The sequence below is a fragment of the Pongo abelii genome, chromosome 2, assembly GCF_028885655.2.
Source record: "Pongo abelii isolate AG06213 chromosome 2, NHGRI_mPonAbe1-v2.0_pri, whole genome shotgun sequence".
Lineage (NCBI taxonomy): Eukaryota > Metazoa > Chordata > Mammalia > Primates > Hominidae > Pongo > Pongo abelii.
In genome coordinates this window covers 85,196,106-85,216,196 of record NC_085928.1, presented here as the reverse complement: position 1 = coordinate 85,216,196, position 20,091 = coordinate 85,196,106, and the positions used below count along the sequence as shown (strand labels likewise).

The window sequence follows — 20,091 nt, the reverse complement described above, 5'->3', positions numbered from 1 at the left end:
AGTAGTTGCCTCCTCATCCAAATATTTCTAACTATTTATAAAAACAGAAAAATCAATCTAAATTGTATTTCCTCTCCCTTTTCCTCTGCGTGTTATAAATGACTGAAAATTAACAGAAGCATAGAAACCGGGAACTATTACCTGTCCCACAGTAATCAAAGACTGACAATCACTAATAAGCCATTACAAATGGAAAAGCAATACTGAATACATATAACAAATCTATCATAACATTATTTTCTATAAAACAAAATAAGGAATTTCCTTGTATAATTTTTAAGTTGCCCATTCTGATTTATTCACACGAGCCACAAAAATTCAGCAAATGCTAAGTGTGACAGTAATCCTCTCAATTCCATGAACATTATCCCACTGAGGAATTCTTTTATTTTTACAAAAACACATACTTCTTGGATTTGTGTTTCGGAAAACTGTGACAGTACCTGCTGAAGTTCACCGATCTCATGGCGTAAATAATCCTCCTTTCTGGCAGCTGCTTGTTCTGTACGCTGCAATGCAAGCCTAAGGTCCCCCACCTGTAGGAGGAGAAACAATACATTCACAAACAATGGTACGGTATTATCTATAACTTCCTGCTAACTACACATTTTGTGTTGTGTCGACATTGTTCATGTATACTATTTCATACTCTCCAATGAACTTTTACATATGATTATCACATCTCTCACTCATCAAGCAATTCCAAAACTGTATGTATATTCAATGTTTACTTAGAAAAGCACTCTGTTAAGGCAAAGAAACACAAACAAATATGTATAAGGCACAGCCATTACCATACAATATTGGAGAAAAGACAATGCATCCATAAATATTTGCCACATCAGACAGAAAGTGATAGGTGCTATATGGATTATAAAAGCTAGGGGCTCCACTCATATGCAGGAGCATACATTATAAACTACCATAGCCTTTTTGGAAAACATTATAATATGTTTAAAGAATCATCAAACTTCCCACATCCTTTCACCTGGCCATCCTAGTCTTGGGAATTTACTCTAAGAAAGCAGATATGTAAATACACAGGGATATTCCCTACAGTATTAAATAAGCTAGCAAAAACAAAACTGGAAATATTCTAAATCTCCATCACTAGTAATCTATATTTGCAAAAGTTGATACAACATGAATATAACCATTAAAAATTACAATAAATGTATAAAACATGTAAAAAAATTTCTAATATACTATTAAATGGAAAAACTATAAAATAATATGTAAGACATCAATTATGAAAAATACATATATGGAAACAGAATAAAACAGTAATACATAAAACTGACAGTACTTGTAAAAAGTGATGGATTTATGCATGGTAACTCATATATGCTCTATCTCCCATTCCCCCAATTTTTCTGTATTATTATTATTATAATGTATTTTAAATTTAAATTACTGATATTTTATCTATCCCAGTAATACAGTAGCAGAAACACAAAGGATATATGGACCATGGCATGACTTATAATAGCATAATACTGAAAATAACCCAAATATCCATCAATAAGAAATAGCTGAAAATACTTCACCTAATAAAGTATTATAAAACTGTAAAGAGATATTTTTTAAGAACCTCTGTTTTACTAGAGTGATCATCAGGATATTTTACTAAGTAAATAAAACAAGTTATAAAACAGTATAAATAATAAACTATCATTTATGTAAAAAGGATGTAGGAGATAGAAATAGGTATATAATCCATCAATAAGAAAGAGCTGAAAATCCTTCACCTAATGAAGTATTATAAAACTGTAAAAAGATATTTTTTAAAAACCTCTATGTTTTACTAGAGTGATCATCAGGATATTTTACTAAGAAAATAAAACAAGTTATAAAACAGTGTGAATAATAAACTGTCATTTATGTAAAAAGGATGTAGGAGATAGAAATAGGTGTATAAGTGAATGTGTATGTATGCAGAACATGTAAATATATAGATACATATATTTTCTTGCATTTTGCCAATAGAAACACTGAAAAGATAAGCCAAACTCTAATAAAATGGTTATCTACAGGCAAAGAGAGGAAATGGGGAGCAGCTAAATTGGAAGTAAATGTCTGAATAGATTTTGCTCTCACTTTGGAATCATGTAAATGTTTTACATATACAAAATTTAAAATTACATCAGAAGGGCATAGGAGTCAATAAAAATAGTTTTCTCAACAACTGGTCCAGCAACAACTGGATATCCACATGCAAAAGACCTAAATGTGAGAGCTAAGACTACAAAACTCTTAGAAGAAAACTGATGAAAATCTGCATAAACTTGGATTAAGCAATGGTTTCTTAAATATGATGCCAAAAGCACAAATAACAAAAGAAAACACAGATAAGCTAGACTTTGTTAAAATTAAAAACTTTGGCATCAAAGGACACTATCAAGAAAAAGAAAGACTACCCACAGAAAGGCAGAAAATATTGACAAATCCTATATCTGATAAAGGTCTAGTATGCAGATTATACAAAGAACTCATAATAACAATAAAAAGACAAACAGCCCAATTTAAAAATGTGTAAAGGATTTGAATATTTTATTAAATTTCTCCCAAGAAGATATATAAATGGCCAATAAGCAAATGAAAAGACATCCAACATCATTAGTCATTAAGAGAATGCAAATCAGCCGGGCGTAGTGGCTCACGTCTGTAATCCCAGCACTTTGGGAGGCCAAGGCAGGCGGATCACGAGGTCAGGCGACTAAGACCATCCTGGCTAACACGATGAAACCCCGTCTCTACCAAAAATACAAAAAAAAATTAGCCAGGTGGCAGGGCACGGTGGCTCACGCCTGTAATCCAAGCACTTTGGGAGGCAAAGGCAGGCGTATCACCAGAGGTCAGGAGTTCGACACCAGCCTGGCCAACATGGTGAAACCTCGTCTCTACTAAAAAAAACAAAAAATTAGCCAGGCATGGTGGCGGGCACCTGTAATCCCAGCTACTCGGGAGGCTGAAGCAGGAGAATCGCTTGCACCTGGGAGGTGGAGGTTGCAATGAGCCGAGATTGCACCATTGCACTCCAGCCTGGGCAACAAGAGCGAAACTCCGTCTCACAAAAAAAGAAAATTAGCCAGGCATAGTAGCACCTGCCTGTAGTCCCAGCTACTCAGGAGGCTAAGGCAGGAGAATCGCTTGAATCCGGGAGGCGGAGGTTGCAGTGAGCTGAGATCGTGCCACTGCGCTCCAGTCTGGCAAGAGTGAGACTCCATCTCAAAAAAAAATAAATAAATTGAAAAAAAAAAATGCAAATCAACACCATACTCAGTTACCACTTCACACACACTAAAAAGGCTATACTTTTAAAAACAGACATAATAAATGTTGACAAGGATGTGGAGAAACTGAAACCCTCACCTATTGCTGGTGGGAATGTAAAGTAATGCAGCCACTGTGGAAAATTTTGCCAGTTCCTCAAAAAGTTAAATATATAGAGTTACCATATGACCTAAGGATATATATCTAGGAGAATTTAAAATATATGTTCACACAAAAATTTGTGCATGGATATTTAAAGCAGCATTATTGATAATAACCACAAAGTATAAATAACCCATATGCCCATCAACTGATGATTTTATAAGACAAAGCCTCACAAATTTTGTTTTTCCTACTTCATCTGAGGTCCTTGGACTCCCACAGATGTTATGAATGAGCTCAGGAGTTAAATGGATTCTCTCAAAATTATATGCAATATGTATGTGCATTTTTGCTCTTCTCTTGTAAGAGGGTTCCTAGCTTTTATAATACTCTCAAATGGGTCTAAAACTCAAAAAAATTAAACAATACTGGTATCACGTAAGCATTACTTTAACAGTTTTAAAAAACACAACTGGTTAAATTCAGCAGAATCCAGTACTCTGAAATCTAACACATGTACCACTACATTAAGTTTGATTCAAACCAGCTAATTGTTTAATTTGTAGAAGCATAAACAAATATTTTTAAAACTACTCTAATTCATCATCCATTGCTTACTTGAATGGCTAATGTTTCTTGCTGCTGACGGGCTTCTTCTTGGGCCTTCTCTAATGCTGCAGAAAGTTCTTCTTTAGCTTTCATTTCACGGCTCAGAGCAGCTTCCTGTGCCTCACTATCCTTTGCAGCATTGGCTTTGTGAAGATCAGTAAGTTCTCTTAAAAAATTAGATTGAGTTTATAAATGTTGCCAGTGATCAGATAATAGAAAAAGTATTTCTTCAACATCCTACTCTGATAATTCATTCTAAATGGGTTGCATATTTGTTCATTTTCTTACTTGTATGCACTATCCAGGGCAGCCTGAATACTTCGGTTCTTTTCTTCAAGTTCATCCATGTCTACCTGAAGACAGCCAAGATCTTTCTCTTGGCATTCTACCACGGAATTTAGTTTTTTAATATTTTCTCTATGTTGTTTCTCAACCTCTTCTTTGCCATCAAGGACCTATATGTTATAAAAACACACAAAAGTATTTTTCAAGAAATAATACCATGGTAAATAACTGTATTCCAGGAATCTATAATATGGAGAAAAATATTTATTTTTTTGAGACAAAGTCTCTCTCTATTGCCCAGGGTGGAATGTTCTGGCTCACTGCAACCTCTGCCTCCCAGCTTCAGGCAATTTTCGTGCCTCAGCCTCCCAAGTAGCTGGGACTACAGGTGTGCACTACCACGCCCGGCTAATTTTTGTATTAGGTTGGTGCAATATTTTTAGCAGAGACAGGGTTTCGCCTTGTTGGCCGGGCTGGTCTCGAACTCCTGGCCTCAAGTGATCTGCCTGTCGCAGCCTCCGAAAGTGCTGGGATTACAGACGTGAGCCACCCCACTCGGCTGAAAAATCTTATCATTTATCTATTGTTTGAAAAATCCTTCTTACATGATATACCCCATTAAATCTTTTCAAATGCTCCATAACCATGGCCAACTGTTCATACAGGAAGTAATAACAATATATATGTAGAGAATTATGATTACTATTCACCTGTTTCAAATGCTGCAACTCCTCTTCTAGCTCTTTAACTTTTTTGTTCAGCTTTGCAACCATATTTTCATTCTCCTTGTCTTTAGCTCTTAATTTCTTGATGATGTTAGAATTATGCAGCTGCTGTTTTGAAAGTTTTTCTCCTGGTGATGGTAAAAAAGTATAAACTCAAATGATAACTATTCCCTAAAAATCTCAATAGAATGTTTTATCTAATCAGTAACATAAAAGAATAGAATTTTTTTAAATCACAATTTTGTAACCCACAATGTTACAACTAATTTGGACAGGAATCATCAATGAATGTTAAAATTATTGGGTAAAAGGTTGTTGGGAAACTGGATATTGACACGGTCTTAAAGAATCACTCTCCTATATCACCTACTAATTTTAAAGAGAAAAATCTGGCAGTCAACTCCTTAACTAAGCATTCAGTTTTGGCATCACCAATTGTAGTACAGCCTGACAATATGTGCCTGCTGATGTGATGTAGGTGTTCAATATCACCTAGATATTTCCTACTAGAAATCTGAACTAAATCTAATCTAAATCTAATCATGAAGAAAGTAACAAATTCCCAAACATGGGTGGGACATCCTGTGGGACAACTGCCCTGGACTCTACAGAGTCCTCAAAGACATAAAGAAGAGAGAACTGTCCTAGATTGATGGAAGACTAAAAGGACATAACGACCAAATGCAGTCGGCAAATTTTGGATCCTGGGGCAGAACAAATGATCAACTATAACAGATACTTTTAGAGACAACTAGGATAAATATTAAAATATATGCCGGATTACACTTCTGAATTAATGCTGATTTCTTAGGTTTGACTATGATGTACCTGTCAAGGAAAATGTACTTGCCCTTGGGAGATGTAGACTGAAGCATTTAGGAGCAGAACGTTATGGTATTTGTAACCTCCTTTCAAATGAGTTGACAAAAGGGTAGTGTATGTATGTGCAGAAAGATATGGAAGAGGTGTGGCAAGATGTTAACACCTGATGAATCTAGGTGATGAAGTAATCAGGTATTCATTGTAGTGTGCTTTCAGCTTTGAGTTTTACAGCTCTTTAGCTTTAAGTTTTAAAAATACTGGCTGGGTGCAGTGGCTCATGCCTGTAATCCCAGCACTTTTGGGAAGCAGACGGATCACCAGAGGTCAGGAGTTCAAGACCAACCTGGCCAACATGGTGAAACCCCATCTCTACTAAAAATACAAAAACTAGCTAGGCGTGGTGGCGGGTACCTATATTCTCAGCTATTCGGGAGGCTGAGGCAGGAGAATCACTTGAACCTGGGAGGTGGAGGTTGCAGTGAGCTGGGATCATACCACTGTACTCCAGCCTGGGCAACCCAGTGAGACTCTGTTTCAAAAAAAAAAAAAAAAAATTTTCTGGGGCACACGGAAACAATATGTAATACCCTTTTGTGAAATGTAAATACTCTGTGAATATAAAATACTCCCATGTGAAATTGCTCTATTTTCTCTGTAAAAAGGTTCATTAAGCAAAATAAGACATCAGTTCATTCTCTGACAAAATTACTAAATTACAAAATAGTAACATTTGATATTAATATTTCAAATAATTCTTTTAAAATAAGAAAATCATGCAGTTAGCCTTCCCCTCAGTCTCTGATATTGTAAGGCAAGGCAGTTAATGACTTCAAGACATCTTGAGAAAATAATTATAACACAATAGTTCCTTCATTTTTCTATTTTAGTGCTTAGAATTGTGTTTTATAATTATGTGTTCCTATATTTCCCTCTCACTAAACTAAGCCCCTAAAGGACAGAGTGTCATATTTATTATTGTATCAAACATAATATCTGACATACGAACTGTTCAATAAATATTAGTTGAATAAATGAAAAAGTTGGGTAAAGCTAACCTTCAAATGAAATGACTGCTTCCATCTGTTCTCAAACGCTACACTTTCTCTGGAAATTCACTTAAGTTCAATGATTTAAGCACAAAAACATTCATCCTACCACTAAATGTAATATTAACATTATAAAAATAAATGTACAACATTAGAAACAGTAAAACATATTATGTTATACCCTTATAATGGACTTTGATACAGCCACCAATAATGATAAAAAGCATCTAATGGCATAGAGAGATGTAAGAGAAGGAAGATTGGAAATTAAATATATGATCTTAACTATGTTTAAAAATGCATTAAAAAAATACATTCAAACTAGAAAAAATTAATAGTTCCTTATAATATTGGATTATAATCTGCTTTTCCTCTTTACTCATATACTTTCCTATAACTTCAAAACTTTCTACAAGTAGCAAGTACTACTCTTATAACTACAAAAACTTTAATTAACAAGAGAAATAAAAAGAGAGATTCACTTGACCACCTCTTCCAAAACCTCCTCTCTCCCAGGATATTACATGAAGAAATTAATTCAGTATCCATTTGTAATGATTTATTTCATGAATAGATCTTTAATTTCTGTAATGCTATTAATTTTATTTTATTTATTTATTTATTTATTTTTTTTTTGAGACAAAGTCTCACTCTGTCGCCCAGGCTGGAGTACAGTGGCGTGATCTTGGCTCACTGCAACCTCCACCTCCCAGGCTCAAGCAATCCTCCTGCCTCAGCCTCCTGAGTAGCTGGGATTAGAGGCACGCACCACCACCACCCAGCTAATTTTTATATTTTTAGTAGAGACGGGGTTTCACCATGTTGGCCAGGCTGGTCTCGAACTCCTGACCTTAAATGATCCACCCACCTCTGCCTCCCAAAGTGCTGAGATTACAGTCATAAGCCACCGCACTCAGCCAACCCTGTTTATTTTAAATCTTTTCAGAGACAAAAGTGCTTAATAATTTAAAAATTAATACAATGAAAAATTCACTATCAAATGCCAGAAAAAGACAATATCATACAGTACCCAAGCTAGGTATTCAGATATTACATAAATCCCAGAATTATACACTTTGAATGTCTTGGTTTAAATGACAGGCTCTTAAGACCTGTTTAAAGTTTTCTTAGGGCAGCACAAATTTCTGTCTATTTTACAGGGACTTACTTTTCTTTTTACTTCCAAAAAACAAAAGCTAGAAACACATATCTCTGTCTCAATATATCTTACTCCTCATTCTTCCATAAACTGTCACCTATTTCTATGGTTTACGTCCAAACCCTCCTTGCTTTCAGTATTTTTAATTAGGAAGCATCAGCTAGTTATGAGGCAAGTACTTTTCCTGTTCTTACAGTATTTTTCATAGTCAACCAAATACTATACGCACCTTCTTCCATTAACCCTCGGATCTGCTCATCTTTCTCTTTCAAAAGGTCTGCAGTTTCACTACTATTTAATCTAGTGGCAAGTTCTTCTTTTATGTTTTTGATTTCCTAATAAAAAAGAAATCTGTGAATACCGTAAAGAATTACTTTCACTCTAAGTACAGTTCTCATTTCTCCCCCATCCAAAGAAGCTGTCCATAATCACATTTGCCATAAGAATCTGTAAGTTTTGTTCAGTTAATCTACTACCTTGGTTAACTAAGACTAAGAAAACAACTTTGAAAATGATATTCAAAACCTAAATTCAGATATACAAGCAAGTGTTAATATGAAAATATAAATGAGAATAAATTAACTTTCCTTTTCATTTTTATTTTTATTTTTTGAGACAGGGTCTTACTCTGTTACCCAGGCTGGAGTGCAGTGGTACAATCACGACTCACCACAGCCTCAACCTCCCAGGCTCAGGTGATCCTCCCAACCTAAGCTTCCTGAGTAGTTGGGACCACAGGCATGTACCACCATGGCCGGCTAATCTTTGTATTTTTTGTAGAGATGAGGTCTCGCCATGTTGCCCAGGCTGGTCTTGAACTCCTGGGCTCAAGCGATCCACCCTCCTCGGCCTCCTGAGTAGCTGTGACCACAGGCGCACAGCAGCATAACCAGCTAACTTTATGTATTTTTTAGTAGAGGCAGGGTCTCACCATGTTACCCAGGCTGCTCTCTAACTCCTGGGCTCAAGTGATCCACCCACTTCATCCTCCCAATGTACTGAGATTATAGGCATGAGCCACCACACCTGGCCAAAAATCTACAATTTAAATGTTAATAGATGATATCCTTTTCACCTTACTTCTCTTTTTTCCAATATCAAAATATGATGAATGCACTCCTCAAAAATCTGTCTCTATAGAGTTTAATTAATATTACTTTAAATTTCAATTACCTTTTTAGCAGCATCTCTCTCTTTGCAGGCTAGTTGAACTTTCTTTTCTGCTTCTGCAATTCTTTGAGTAAACTCATCTTTCAAGGAAGAAATGCTACTGCTTTCTTCTTTCACTCTGAACATTTCACTAAATTTAAAATAGTATTTGAGAATGAGGATGGTGTTTATATATCCCAAAGGTATACATGAGTTCAATTCTCAAAAGGAAGATAACTTTTCTCTGACATATATCTTACTAAAACAGAACAGTTTTAGGCCTATTAACTTTAAAAAAAAAAAAAAAAAAAGGAAATTTCCCTTGTTAAATTTATTTTAAAACATCTCAAAGAAAAGCTGTTAGAAAGAGAAAACGTCACCAATATCTGACATGCAAAAATAAGAGAAAAGTAAATACAATGTTTCAATTCTGAATCTTCTTGTGTCACATTTTCCCAATCAGCTCCTTATAGCAAAACTGTGTTTCTTTAAATACATGTTTTAAATCTCTAATACTAAAAGACTAAAAACGAAAGGAAAGAGTTTTCCAGTTTTTGCAAAATGACTCTCTTCAATGGCAAAGGGTAAAGACAATTAGAAGAGAAAAGTAATCTTTAGGTTTATAATTGAAAGCTATACAACTTTCAATAATGATAAAATTACAAAACATTTTAATTTCAAAAACATTCTTAAATATGTACAAAGTATACAGGCTTCCAGAAAATGTGTAACATTATTCACATTTGCAGAATACTTACTCTTTTAGGTTATCAAAAGCTTCTTCTAGAAGTGCTTTTTCCTTACTAAGAGATAATAACTGAGCTTCCCTTTTTTCCAGCTTTTCATTCAGAAATTCAACTGTCTGGATAAGGCGAATACATAAAAGTCAGAACACTTAGCTTTAAAAAAGACCATTTTTACATGCAGGTGTATCACTAACAAAGAAAATAGCTCTATCTCATAAAAACAATCAAGAACAGTATTAGGAACACAGAAGATCCAGAACAAGAACTCTTAGGCAGCTGATAGGAGAGTAAAAGTAAGTACAACCAAATAGCTAGTGGGAGTCTAAGCTGAGAAACCACTTGAGAAAACAATTAGGCAATATCTAGTTGGGGATCTACATACTCTTTGATATAGAAAATTTCACTTTTAGGTATAACTTAGAGGAGAAAATTCTTGCATAAATGCACTAGGCGACATGTATAAGAATACTTAATGCAACTTCCTGGTAATAGCAAAAATCTGGAATAATGTGCATATACACCAAAAGAAGAAGGGAGATGGATGCAATCAAAAGAGGTCAAAGAGGAAATTTAAAGCCTCTATATCTTAGCTAGGTTGTGGATACACAAGGGTCTGTTTTCTGTATTATTCTTTACCCGAAACACATACCCTTTTTAAAATATGATATATTGCATTTAAAAAATAAAAGTAGGCCGGGAGCAGTGGCTCACGCCTGTAATCCCAGCACTTTGGGAGGCCGAGGTGGGTGGATCACCTGAGGTCAGGAATTTGAGAGCAGCCTGGCCAACATGGCGAAACCCAGTCTCTACTGAAAATACAAAAATTAGCTGGGCATGGTGGCAGGCACCTGTAATCCCAGCTACTCAAGGAGGCTGAGGCTGGAGAATCACTTGAACCCAGGAGGTGGAGGTTGCAGTGAGCCAAGATCATGCAATGATCTTGCACTCCAGCCTGGGTGACAAGAGCAAAACTCCATCTCAAAAAATAAAAATAAATAAATAAATAAATAAAAGTAGAGGCCGGGCATGGTGGCTCATGCCTGTAATCCCAGCACTTTGGTAGGCTGAGGAGGGCAGATCACTTGAGGTCAGGAGTTCAAGACCAGCCTGACCAACATGGTGAAACCCCATCTGTACAAAAAATGCAAAAATTAGCCGGGCATGGTAGCACACGTCTGTAGTCCCAGCTACTTGGGAGGCTGAGGCAGGAGAATCACTTGAACCTGGGAGGCAGACTAGCCTGGGCGACAGGGCGAGACTCCGTCTCAAAAAATAAATAAATAAAATAAAATAAAAGTAGGGCTGGACACGGGTTCATGCTTATAATCCCAGCACTTTGGGAGGCCAAGATGGGAGGACTGCTTGAGCCCAGGAGTTCAAGACCAGCCTGGCAGCATAGCGAGACCTCATCTCTACTAAAAATCAAAAAAATAGCCAGGCGTGGTGCGAGCCTATGGTCCCAGCTACTAGAGCGGATTAGGTGGGAAGACTGCTTGAGCCCAGGAGGTCAAGGCTGCCGTGAGCCATGATCGCACCACTGCACACCAGCCTGAGCAACAGAGAGAGACCCTGTGAGCTGCGATCGCACCACTGCACGCTAGCCTGGACAATAGAGAGAGACTCTGTCTCATTCATACATACATCCATCCACACTAAAAGTAATTTTAGAAAACCCATAAGAATTTTTAAATCTCCATAATGTATCAGTATAAAGCTAAACAAAAGTAATGCTTGGAATGTCTAATTCCTTAGGTCCTGCTCAAATGGTGATAAACTTGAGTATAAAAAGAGTAGGAAGGGTTCCTTTTTGGACTCAAAAAAATAAAGTCTTACCTGAGTTTGGTTTAGATGAACTTAGAAATCACTTACCTTCTTAAATACACTGAAATTCAAAAACATCTGATAGTAATTAGTGCTGGTTTCTAAGAATTCAAACTCCTATTATATATCTTACAGTATATAGCTATTACTAATTGAAATATTATTGCACAGCATTTTGTTTGTGAATATTTAACCTGATTAACAGAATCTGGCACTTTTTAAAAAAATTAAGTAATTCAATACATGGCACTTACAGGACATTTCTTCAAGACATCCTACATCTCAGAAGTCTATTAAAAGATACCAGATCCAACTCAATTTGTATATCTAAAAATCACAGTAAAAACCAAAACTAGGACTTAAAGAATTTTTATCACTTTCCTTTCACATGTATTAGGTAGAAGCAATCTGTCACTCCTAAGCAATGCTTTTGTTCCTTAGACATTTCTCTTTCTCGTTCATGTGAAATATAGTTATCAATAGATTTCAAAAATAACATAAGCAGAAAACAAATTGAAGCAATATAAGGATATATACTCCTTATATATGAATGAAAATACTAATAACAGAAAAGCACCAATAATTAAAATCTTAAATTATCATTTAATATTTGCTACAAATAATGTAAACATGCAAAAACAAATTCTGATACAAGAAAAACCAAAACATTTAGTTTTTTTGGCACATCTATCTGCAAAGGAGGTGAAGATACATGTTAATGTAAGAAAATATTCCTTTGCAAATTGACATACTAATAAGCATAACAGAATTTTGAAGTGATAAGGACTCAAAAATAAAGATGTAAAATGAAAACTTTCATGCTTAACTATATTGAAGTATCAACTTATTCTACCATAATTGCCTTGGAGAAATTTCAAATTATATTAATAATTGTTCAACTTCAAGGTACTTAATGCTACACAGAAATGGCAAAATGTCTGTGTTTTTAAATCTGTATAAATTATTACGCATCAATGAAAACATTTTTTAAAACAAATGATTTAATCTCCGAAAAGCACATCTAAAAATCTCTTCCACTTACTAGAGTTACCTTGCAAACATCTTCCTTCTCAGAAAGTGCTTCTGGCTGACTTTCAGCAGGTTCACACTGCTCAGCCACCTTGTCTAACACAGTCTGTCCTTCATTTATTGGTGTAGAAGAAACCAAGATATCAGGCTGTTCACAGTTAACAGGAGTTGCACTTCGTCCACTTTCTTCCATTTCTGCTTCCTCAGTGGGTATAACTAATGTTTCATTTACTTCTTCAGATTTTCCTTCAGCAGATTCAACTGTTTTAGACTTTGGAGTTGAAGAATTAACTATAATAGGCACTAAAGCATATCCCTTGCCTGACAATTCATCATCTGAATTGATTTCACTTACACTCCGGCTATCTAATGACTGTACACTAAATGAGTCTATTCTTTCAAAAGCATCAGATGAACAGCAACTCTCAGTGAGTTTTTGGAAATCATCTAAACGATTATATTCAGGACAAGCAGATGCAGAGAGAAGCTGAAAAGATGTCTGCATCAAGTGAAGACTTGATTTTGAATCTGTAGTCTCTTGTCTCGAGCTCGCTGAGCTCTCACTTATTACACTTTCATGATCTAAAACTTCAATATCACTGGTGGTAGAAGTACCTGATGAAAAGGTACTAACAGGAGGAGAAGGTGTATTGCTCTGCCTGTCTTCATGTTTTTGTTCCTTAGGTTCTAAAGCTATGTCCTTTGTTTCTGCTGTGAGAGACTGTGTAGACATATTAGATATACTTTCCGTAGTCGTTTTCACATCAATTACACTTTCAGATACTTTCAAACTTACAGTTGGCACCTTCATATCCGATTCTTTATTAACAGTTTCTTCATGCTTGCCTTCAGTTTTAGGTGATGAAGTACCTGCTGCCAGAGTTTCCCCTGAAACACACAAAGAAGAGTCTTTTACTTGTGACTCAGTTGTTTCAGGAATTCTTGACTGTCCAATGTGCAAGGATTCATGTAAGCTGCTTTTCACTTCTTCTTCTGGTCGTTGTGATTTTGCTGGAGGTTTTGATACCACTGGACTCTTCTGAATGGTCTGGACATCAGTTGGCGAGAGAAAGGCACTGAAGAAATTTTCAGATTCATCGACCACAGTCCTCCGAACTGGCTTTGTGATTGCTTTAGGAGAGGCTATTGGTGGACTCTGAGGTTCAGTGTTTGATTTCAACCCCCAGGTTGAAGTATCCCATCCTCCACTGACAGGGGAACTTATTCCTTTGACAAAAAAGTAAATATTAAAAAAGAACACATATGTTACATTAATATTTCAATCATCATTATAAATCAGTATAAATATAAATTTAGAAAAAAATACCCTATGAAATACCTGTAATTTGCACCTGCTAAACTCCTTGCTTACTACATCATTAAGTAGTTTCCAAGTTAATACTGGGACTTAAAGAAGAAAACTGGTGAGGGTCCACCTGAGAGGAAGGAGGAGCACAGACAAAAGACTGGGCCTGGCCTGGACTACCAGATGCGAGTATGTTATTCCTCCCTACAACAAATTAAGGAAGTAACAGTATATGTTTTATAACCCACAGTAAGTCCAAGATACCTATGATTCATCTCATAATAACAGGCTTTACTTATCAATATGAAATAAACTAATATGGAACTAACTGAATAGGTAGGGCCATGTGCAGTCACAGAAAAATGACCCTACCTATTCAGTCAGTTTCATATTAATTTTTACTTGTAATATCAGTAATATAGTTATGAGCTAGACAAAGGGCAACACTCAAAAACTGAACTTAGTGGGTATGGAGGTTCACACCTATAATCCCAACACTAGAAGAGTCATTTGAGTCCAGGAGTTCGAGACAAGCCTGGGCAACGTAGTGAGACCCCTGTCCCTACAAAAAAATTTTTTTAATTAGCTGGGCCTGGTGGCCCACATATGTGGTCCCAGCTACTCAGGAGGCTGAGGTGGGAGGATCGTCTGAGCCCAGGAGGTGGAAGCTGCAGTGAGCCATGATCGAACCACTGCACTCCAGCCTGGGTGACAGATCGAGAACCTGTCTCGAAAACAAACAAAACAACAAAAGCCTCAAACCAAGATATTGGTGACAAATGTTCTTTCCCGAAGATCATATTAAACTGATGGGAATGGTAAGTTCTAGAGGATAAATTCATTTTCATCCGCTTAATCACAGGCTGATTCTCTAAATCCCACTCTCCAAGCCCACTCTAAGAGGAAGTTTTGTTCTCAAATTCTAAATTATGTCAGAAATTACAAGGTCATTATAAATTTCAGAAATGTGTGTTTTTTTAAGAACTATTGCTCTTTGACATAGAGGTGGTTGACACTAGGGTTTTTAAAAAAGCACTACAAAGAAAATGACTATTTTCTTGGGGAAAAAGGTAATTATCATATCAGTCATACAAATAGCTACTACTAAAATCCTGATTTTTAAAAATGGCATAATCTGGATCTTAAAAATGGTATATTCGTTAAAGTATTTAAAGCATTTCTTTAAAAATGTTTTCTTTTTCAAATTAAAATGTGGCTGAACAAAATATTCACAAAATATTCACAATTAGAAGTTGGTGGAGAGAGCACAAGTAACTAAAAGCTTCTAAAAACTATCAAGCCTTATAGTAGAATCTATCCTCTAATATGACTTCAGGCCAGGCGCAGTGGCTCACGCTTGTAATCTCAGCACTTTGGGAGGCCGAGGCGGGTGGACCACCTGAAGTCAGGAGTTCAAGACTAGCCTGGCCAACGTGGTAAAACCCTGTCTCTACTAAAATTACAAAAATTAGCCAGGAGTGGTGGCGCAAGTCTGTAATCCCAGCTACTCGGGAGGTTGAGGCAGGAGAATCACTTGAGCCCAGGAGACAGAATCTGCAGTGAACAGAGATGGCGTCACTGCACTCCAGCCTGGATGACAGAGTGAGACTGTGTCTCAAAAAAAAAAACCAAATATATATATATGTAAATATATATATGACTTCAAAGGCAGTTAGGATGAAAAGTATGTAGAAAACTTCAGTTTGGAGGCATAGTTCTACACATCTATTTGCACAATATCCAAACCAGAGAAAATCAAAATTAAATATGCAAATGAACAACCAAGATTATGTCTGATTAATTTAAATACATTCAAAAGATGACAGGAATTAATTTTGCCTCTCGGAGAATACTTTATATAATCCCAGGGTTATCTGGCATCCATCTAAATTATACCATTCTGAACACTATGGTCATTTTCCGAAAACAAATATCCTTATATATAAAACCTATATTCTATCTTATCTAAAGTTTAGTAATTCTAATTAACTGGGGCACATATGAAGAAACAGAGTTACTCCAGCAAGGTTATATGACATCTTGTAAAAAGTAAAGAGGATCATGACATACACACATGGACCAAAATATCTTAAACTGAGGTTCCTCAAATTTAGGTCCTGACTTTTCAATGATGTAAAATTAAGAATAGAAACCAGAAAGGAGTAGTCAAGTACATCTCTTTTCCTTTTTTACACAAAGGTTCACATCCCCCAACACCTGCAAATCTTTACCCCACACATCAAATGCTGAACTGTTCCTTAGACTTAAGAGTCAAAAGCAACTGAATGAAGATCCCTGAAAGATTACGCTCAATGAAACTGCAAAGAGGGCCCTGGCTATTCAGAAGTAAAATGTGATACAATCCAGAAATCTTGGGTCACACATTCCCCGGGTAATACCTCCGGCACATTCTAATCCTCATCCGCCGTGTGACCTAGAGCAAGTTACTTGGCCATTCTGGGCCTAATTTTCCTCTTATGTAAAACACGGATATAAACCAAGCTCTCTCTGGGAGTTGTTCTGAAGATGAGAAGGCCATAAAAAAGCACACTACAGGCTCCGCGCCTGTAATCCCACCACTTTAGGAGGCTGAGGCGGGTGGATCGCCTTAAGTCAGGAGTTCGACCAGCCTGGCCAACATAGTGAAACTCCGTACCTACTAAAAATACAAAAATTAGCCGGGCGTGGTGGTGGGCGCCTGTAATCCCAGCTACTCGGGAGGCTGGGGCAGGAGAATCGCTAGAACCTGGGAGGCGGAGGTTGCAGTGAGCCGAGATCGCGCCACTGCACTCCAGCCTGGGCGACGGAGTGAGACTCCGTCTCAACAACAACATAAAACCACATTACGCGCTACCAAGAGCGAAATGTTCACTGAATGTTAGCGATTGTTCTTCCCTTCCCTGATGATTTACGTACTTCAGATCTTGGATCCCAATAGTGCCCGACACGCGAAGCAATTCGAGGTTCAGGTTCGGGAAGGTTGTGCTTGGAAGCTGCGTCGAGGGAGAGCTTGAGGGCAAGACCAACCAACCAAGTCCCCTGTCATCGAAGTCCACAAGCCTCGCACCCAGGACCAAAGACAAGGGGGAACCTGGAGTTGGGTTTTCTCTCAGGAAAACGGCAAAGACCGACTTGGAGGCTGAAGCAGCATTAGGGAACGGGCCGGGGAGAAATTACTTCCCGAAAACTCTCTCAGCAAGGAAAGACCCCTCTCTACACCACTTAACCTGCCTGCATCAAGAGAACAGCAGCCTCCGGGAGCCAGCAACCCCGCTCCTCTGTCTCTTACCCGGCTCTCCATACGGAATGGTCTCGGCCCAGATGCTCGGCTCCTCTTCCTGGATGTCCAGAACCCTGTCAATGGACTTCTGGGCCTGGGACAGGGCCTGCTTAGCGAAGCTGGAGAGCTGGGAGGCGTTGAACCAACTCATCGCCCCTCCTCAGCCGGCAGTGGCGGCGGCAGCACCAAGCGGGAAGGCCTCAGGCCTGGCGAAGGGTGCAGAGGAACGGCTTCGCTCCCCTTTTCCACTCGGCTGTTTCTGTCAGCGTGTGGCCATGACCCCGACAGCCTCCCGCAAGCCTGTGATGTTACCCTCGGCCGTTCCCGCACAGCTGAGACGAAGGGGCCCGTGTGCGCATGCGCCTGCTTCTTCCACGTACACAGCAACCAAATCTACGAGCCCAGAGTTCGGTCGACAGACGGAAGAACAGAAGACAAGAACGTTGACGTCACGTCCGGGAGCGCAGGGTTGCCGTTAGTTACCGAGGAACGCGGAAGGGTTTCTATTGATACCGATTTCGTGCTTACAGCCGTTCTTAGCGAATGGGAAGCTATGGCTACCAATAGAGGTCGATTTCCCCGGAAGGAATATTCAAGTTTTCATGTGTGTGCTTTCCAGGAAAATAGTTCACGTGCTAAAAGCTTGCACCTTGCCAGCAATGACTGCAAAGGGAAATTTGGGCCTCACACTTCTCTTAGCCCTTTGTCTCAAATATTTAATAAACTCTGTATTAACTTGGTATTATAAGGAGAAACACTTGTTTGGGCTTGCCTAAAAGACAGGATCACGTATGAACACTGTGTCCAACCCGTGGAATACATGGTGCATAAGGCACAACCTCTCTCTCAAAATAGTAGTAAACTCATTGCTGCAGTCAAAATACCCTTAATACTGTGGTCTGTCGGTGTCCCCTGCGCAAATTCCTATGTTGAAACCTAATCTCCAATGGGACAGTATTAAGGGGAGCCTTTAGGAGACGATTAGATGATGAGGATGGAGCCCTCAGGAATGGGATTAGTGCCCTTATAAGAGAGCCCCAAGGGAGCTCACAGCAAGAAGGCACCAACTCTAAGCCAGAATAGCAGCCCTCACCAGACACCAAATCTGCCGGCTCCTTATCTTGAACTTCTCAGCCTCTAGAACTGTTAAGAAACAAATTGCTGCTGCTTATAAGCCACCCAGTTTATGGCAATTTGTTACAGCAGTCCAAATGGACTAAGACACCTAGGAAGCACTAAAGCTGTTATCCTAACAATGTGCACTGTGCATATTACTTAAAATATAACCTTTTCTGTGTGCCTTCTCTTCAAACATTTGGACATGGGAAAATACCTTAAATTGGTGGCCTTCCTAATCCAGTCTACAGCTATATTTGGTTTGGGCCCAAGTTAAAGACAAAATCCTATCTAAAAGCCAGATTTCATTCAAAAATGTGGATTTCCAGCTGCTTTTGAAAAATATGAATACCAAGCATGGGAATAGTGAGCTAGAGTGGTCACCAAATAATTTTCACTCACTCCAGTTTGCCACAGACCCCTATCACTCATCTTATTACACCCTCCCTGCTGTGATTATTTACCTTATATGCCTGCCTCCCATATTTGAATATTTTACCCCACTGCAAGGAACTCCGCAAAAAAGAATTATTTTTCTTTTAAAAAATCAGATTGAACCCCTTAAGAAGTCATAATCATCTTCCAATAATTTTATCTAACTACAATAAAAATTTGCATGTTAAAACTAACAATTTAGTCGTGTACACAAGTAGTACTAAGTAACTCAAGTACTTTCAAACAGCTAAGTAGTCTGCAGAGGAGATTTGGGTCAGATTCGGGTTGAAATTAGCGGTACAATTACAGTTCCAAGACTTCTAATTGTACAGCTTTGGCTAAATGACCTACCTAAACCATCTAAAACTATTTATTCAGCTCTCAGATGGAGAGAGTCACCTTCTTACAATGCTACTTTGAGAATTATTATAGCACCTATATGGTGCTAAATTTTAGTTCCTTCACTTTCAAAATTGTAAGCTACATCTGTAACTTTTCAGGTAGAGCTTACAAATTTATTCCGTATGGTTTTACAATAAAACTTATGTGTCAATATGTAGCTAGAAAGATTACTGAAAACTTAATTCAGTGACACATAAGTAACCAAAAAACATTTGAACAGAAAACTGCCATATCTAAGTCAAAAACAAAGAATGAGAACACATACATGTTCTCATATTAAAATACTAGCACCTACTTTTTTACTATTTGTACTTAAGTTTGTTTGAAGTTTTATTCACTTAAAAGAAACAAAAACATGGTCAGGCATGGTGGCTCATGCCTGTAATCCCAGCACTCTGGGAAGCTGAGGGGGGTGGATCACCTGAGGTCAGGAGTTTGAGACCAGCCTGGCCAACGTGGTGAAACCCTGTCCCTACTAAAAATACAAAAAATTAGCTGTGCGTGGTGGCAGGCGCCTGTAATCCCAGTTACTCAGGAGGCTGAGTCAGGAGAATTGCCTGAACCGGGGAGGCAGAGGTTGCAGTGAGCTGAGGTTGCACCATCACACTCCAGCCTGGGCAACAAGAGCGAAACTCTGTCTCAAAAAAAAAAAAAAAATTATACTGATACAGCAAGTTAAATTAAACCAGTAAATTTTTACTATAGAAATTGCTGTAGCAAAAGTATTAATTTAAGTGCAATAAAAATTTGATATAATTCTGCTACACATTTAAAAATTATTCCTAT

General features: G+C 37.8%; 1 protein-coding gene across 2 annotated transcripts in view; it reads right to left on the bottom strand.

The window, feature by feature from the left end:
- TMF1 (TATA element modulatory factor 1) overlaps positions 1-19,016 on the bottom strand; it is a 33,824-nt gene extending 14,808 nt beyond the window's left edge. Inside the window, exons 1-9 of one of the 2 annotated variants that reach the window (XM_024244531.3) lie at positions 17,362-19,016; positions 12,780-13,993; positions 9,929-10,032; positions 9,195-9,321; positions 8,251-8,356; positions 4,980-5,122; positions 4,273-4,439; positions 3,994-4,150; positions 444-536 (exon numbers count right to left, since the gene is read on the bottom strand). In XM_024244531.3, coding sequence (XP_024100299.1) covers positions 444-536; positions 3,994-4,150; positions 4,273-4,439; positions 4,980-5,122; positions 8,251-8,356; positions 9,195-9,321; positions 9,929-10,032; positions 12,780-13,993; positions 17,362-17,503 — 2,253 coding nt within the window. In that variant the 5' untranslated portion in view covers positions 17,504-19,016. The remainder of the gene's footprint in view (positions 1-443; positions 537-3,993; positions 4,151-4,272; positions 4,440-4,979; positions 5,123-8,250; positions 8,357-9,194; positions 9,322-9,928; positions 10,033-12,779; positions 13,994-17,361) is intronic. The other variant, XM_024244532.3, reaches the window with a different exon arrangement.
- Between the last annotated feature and the right edge of the window lie 1,075 nt (positions 19,017-20,091).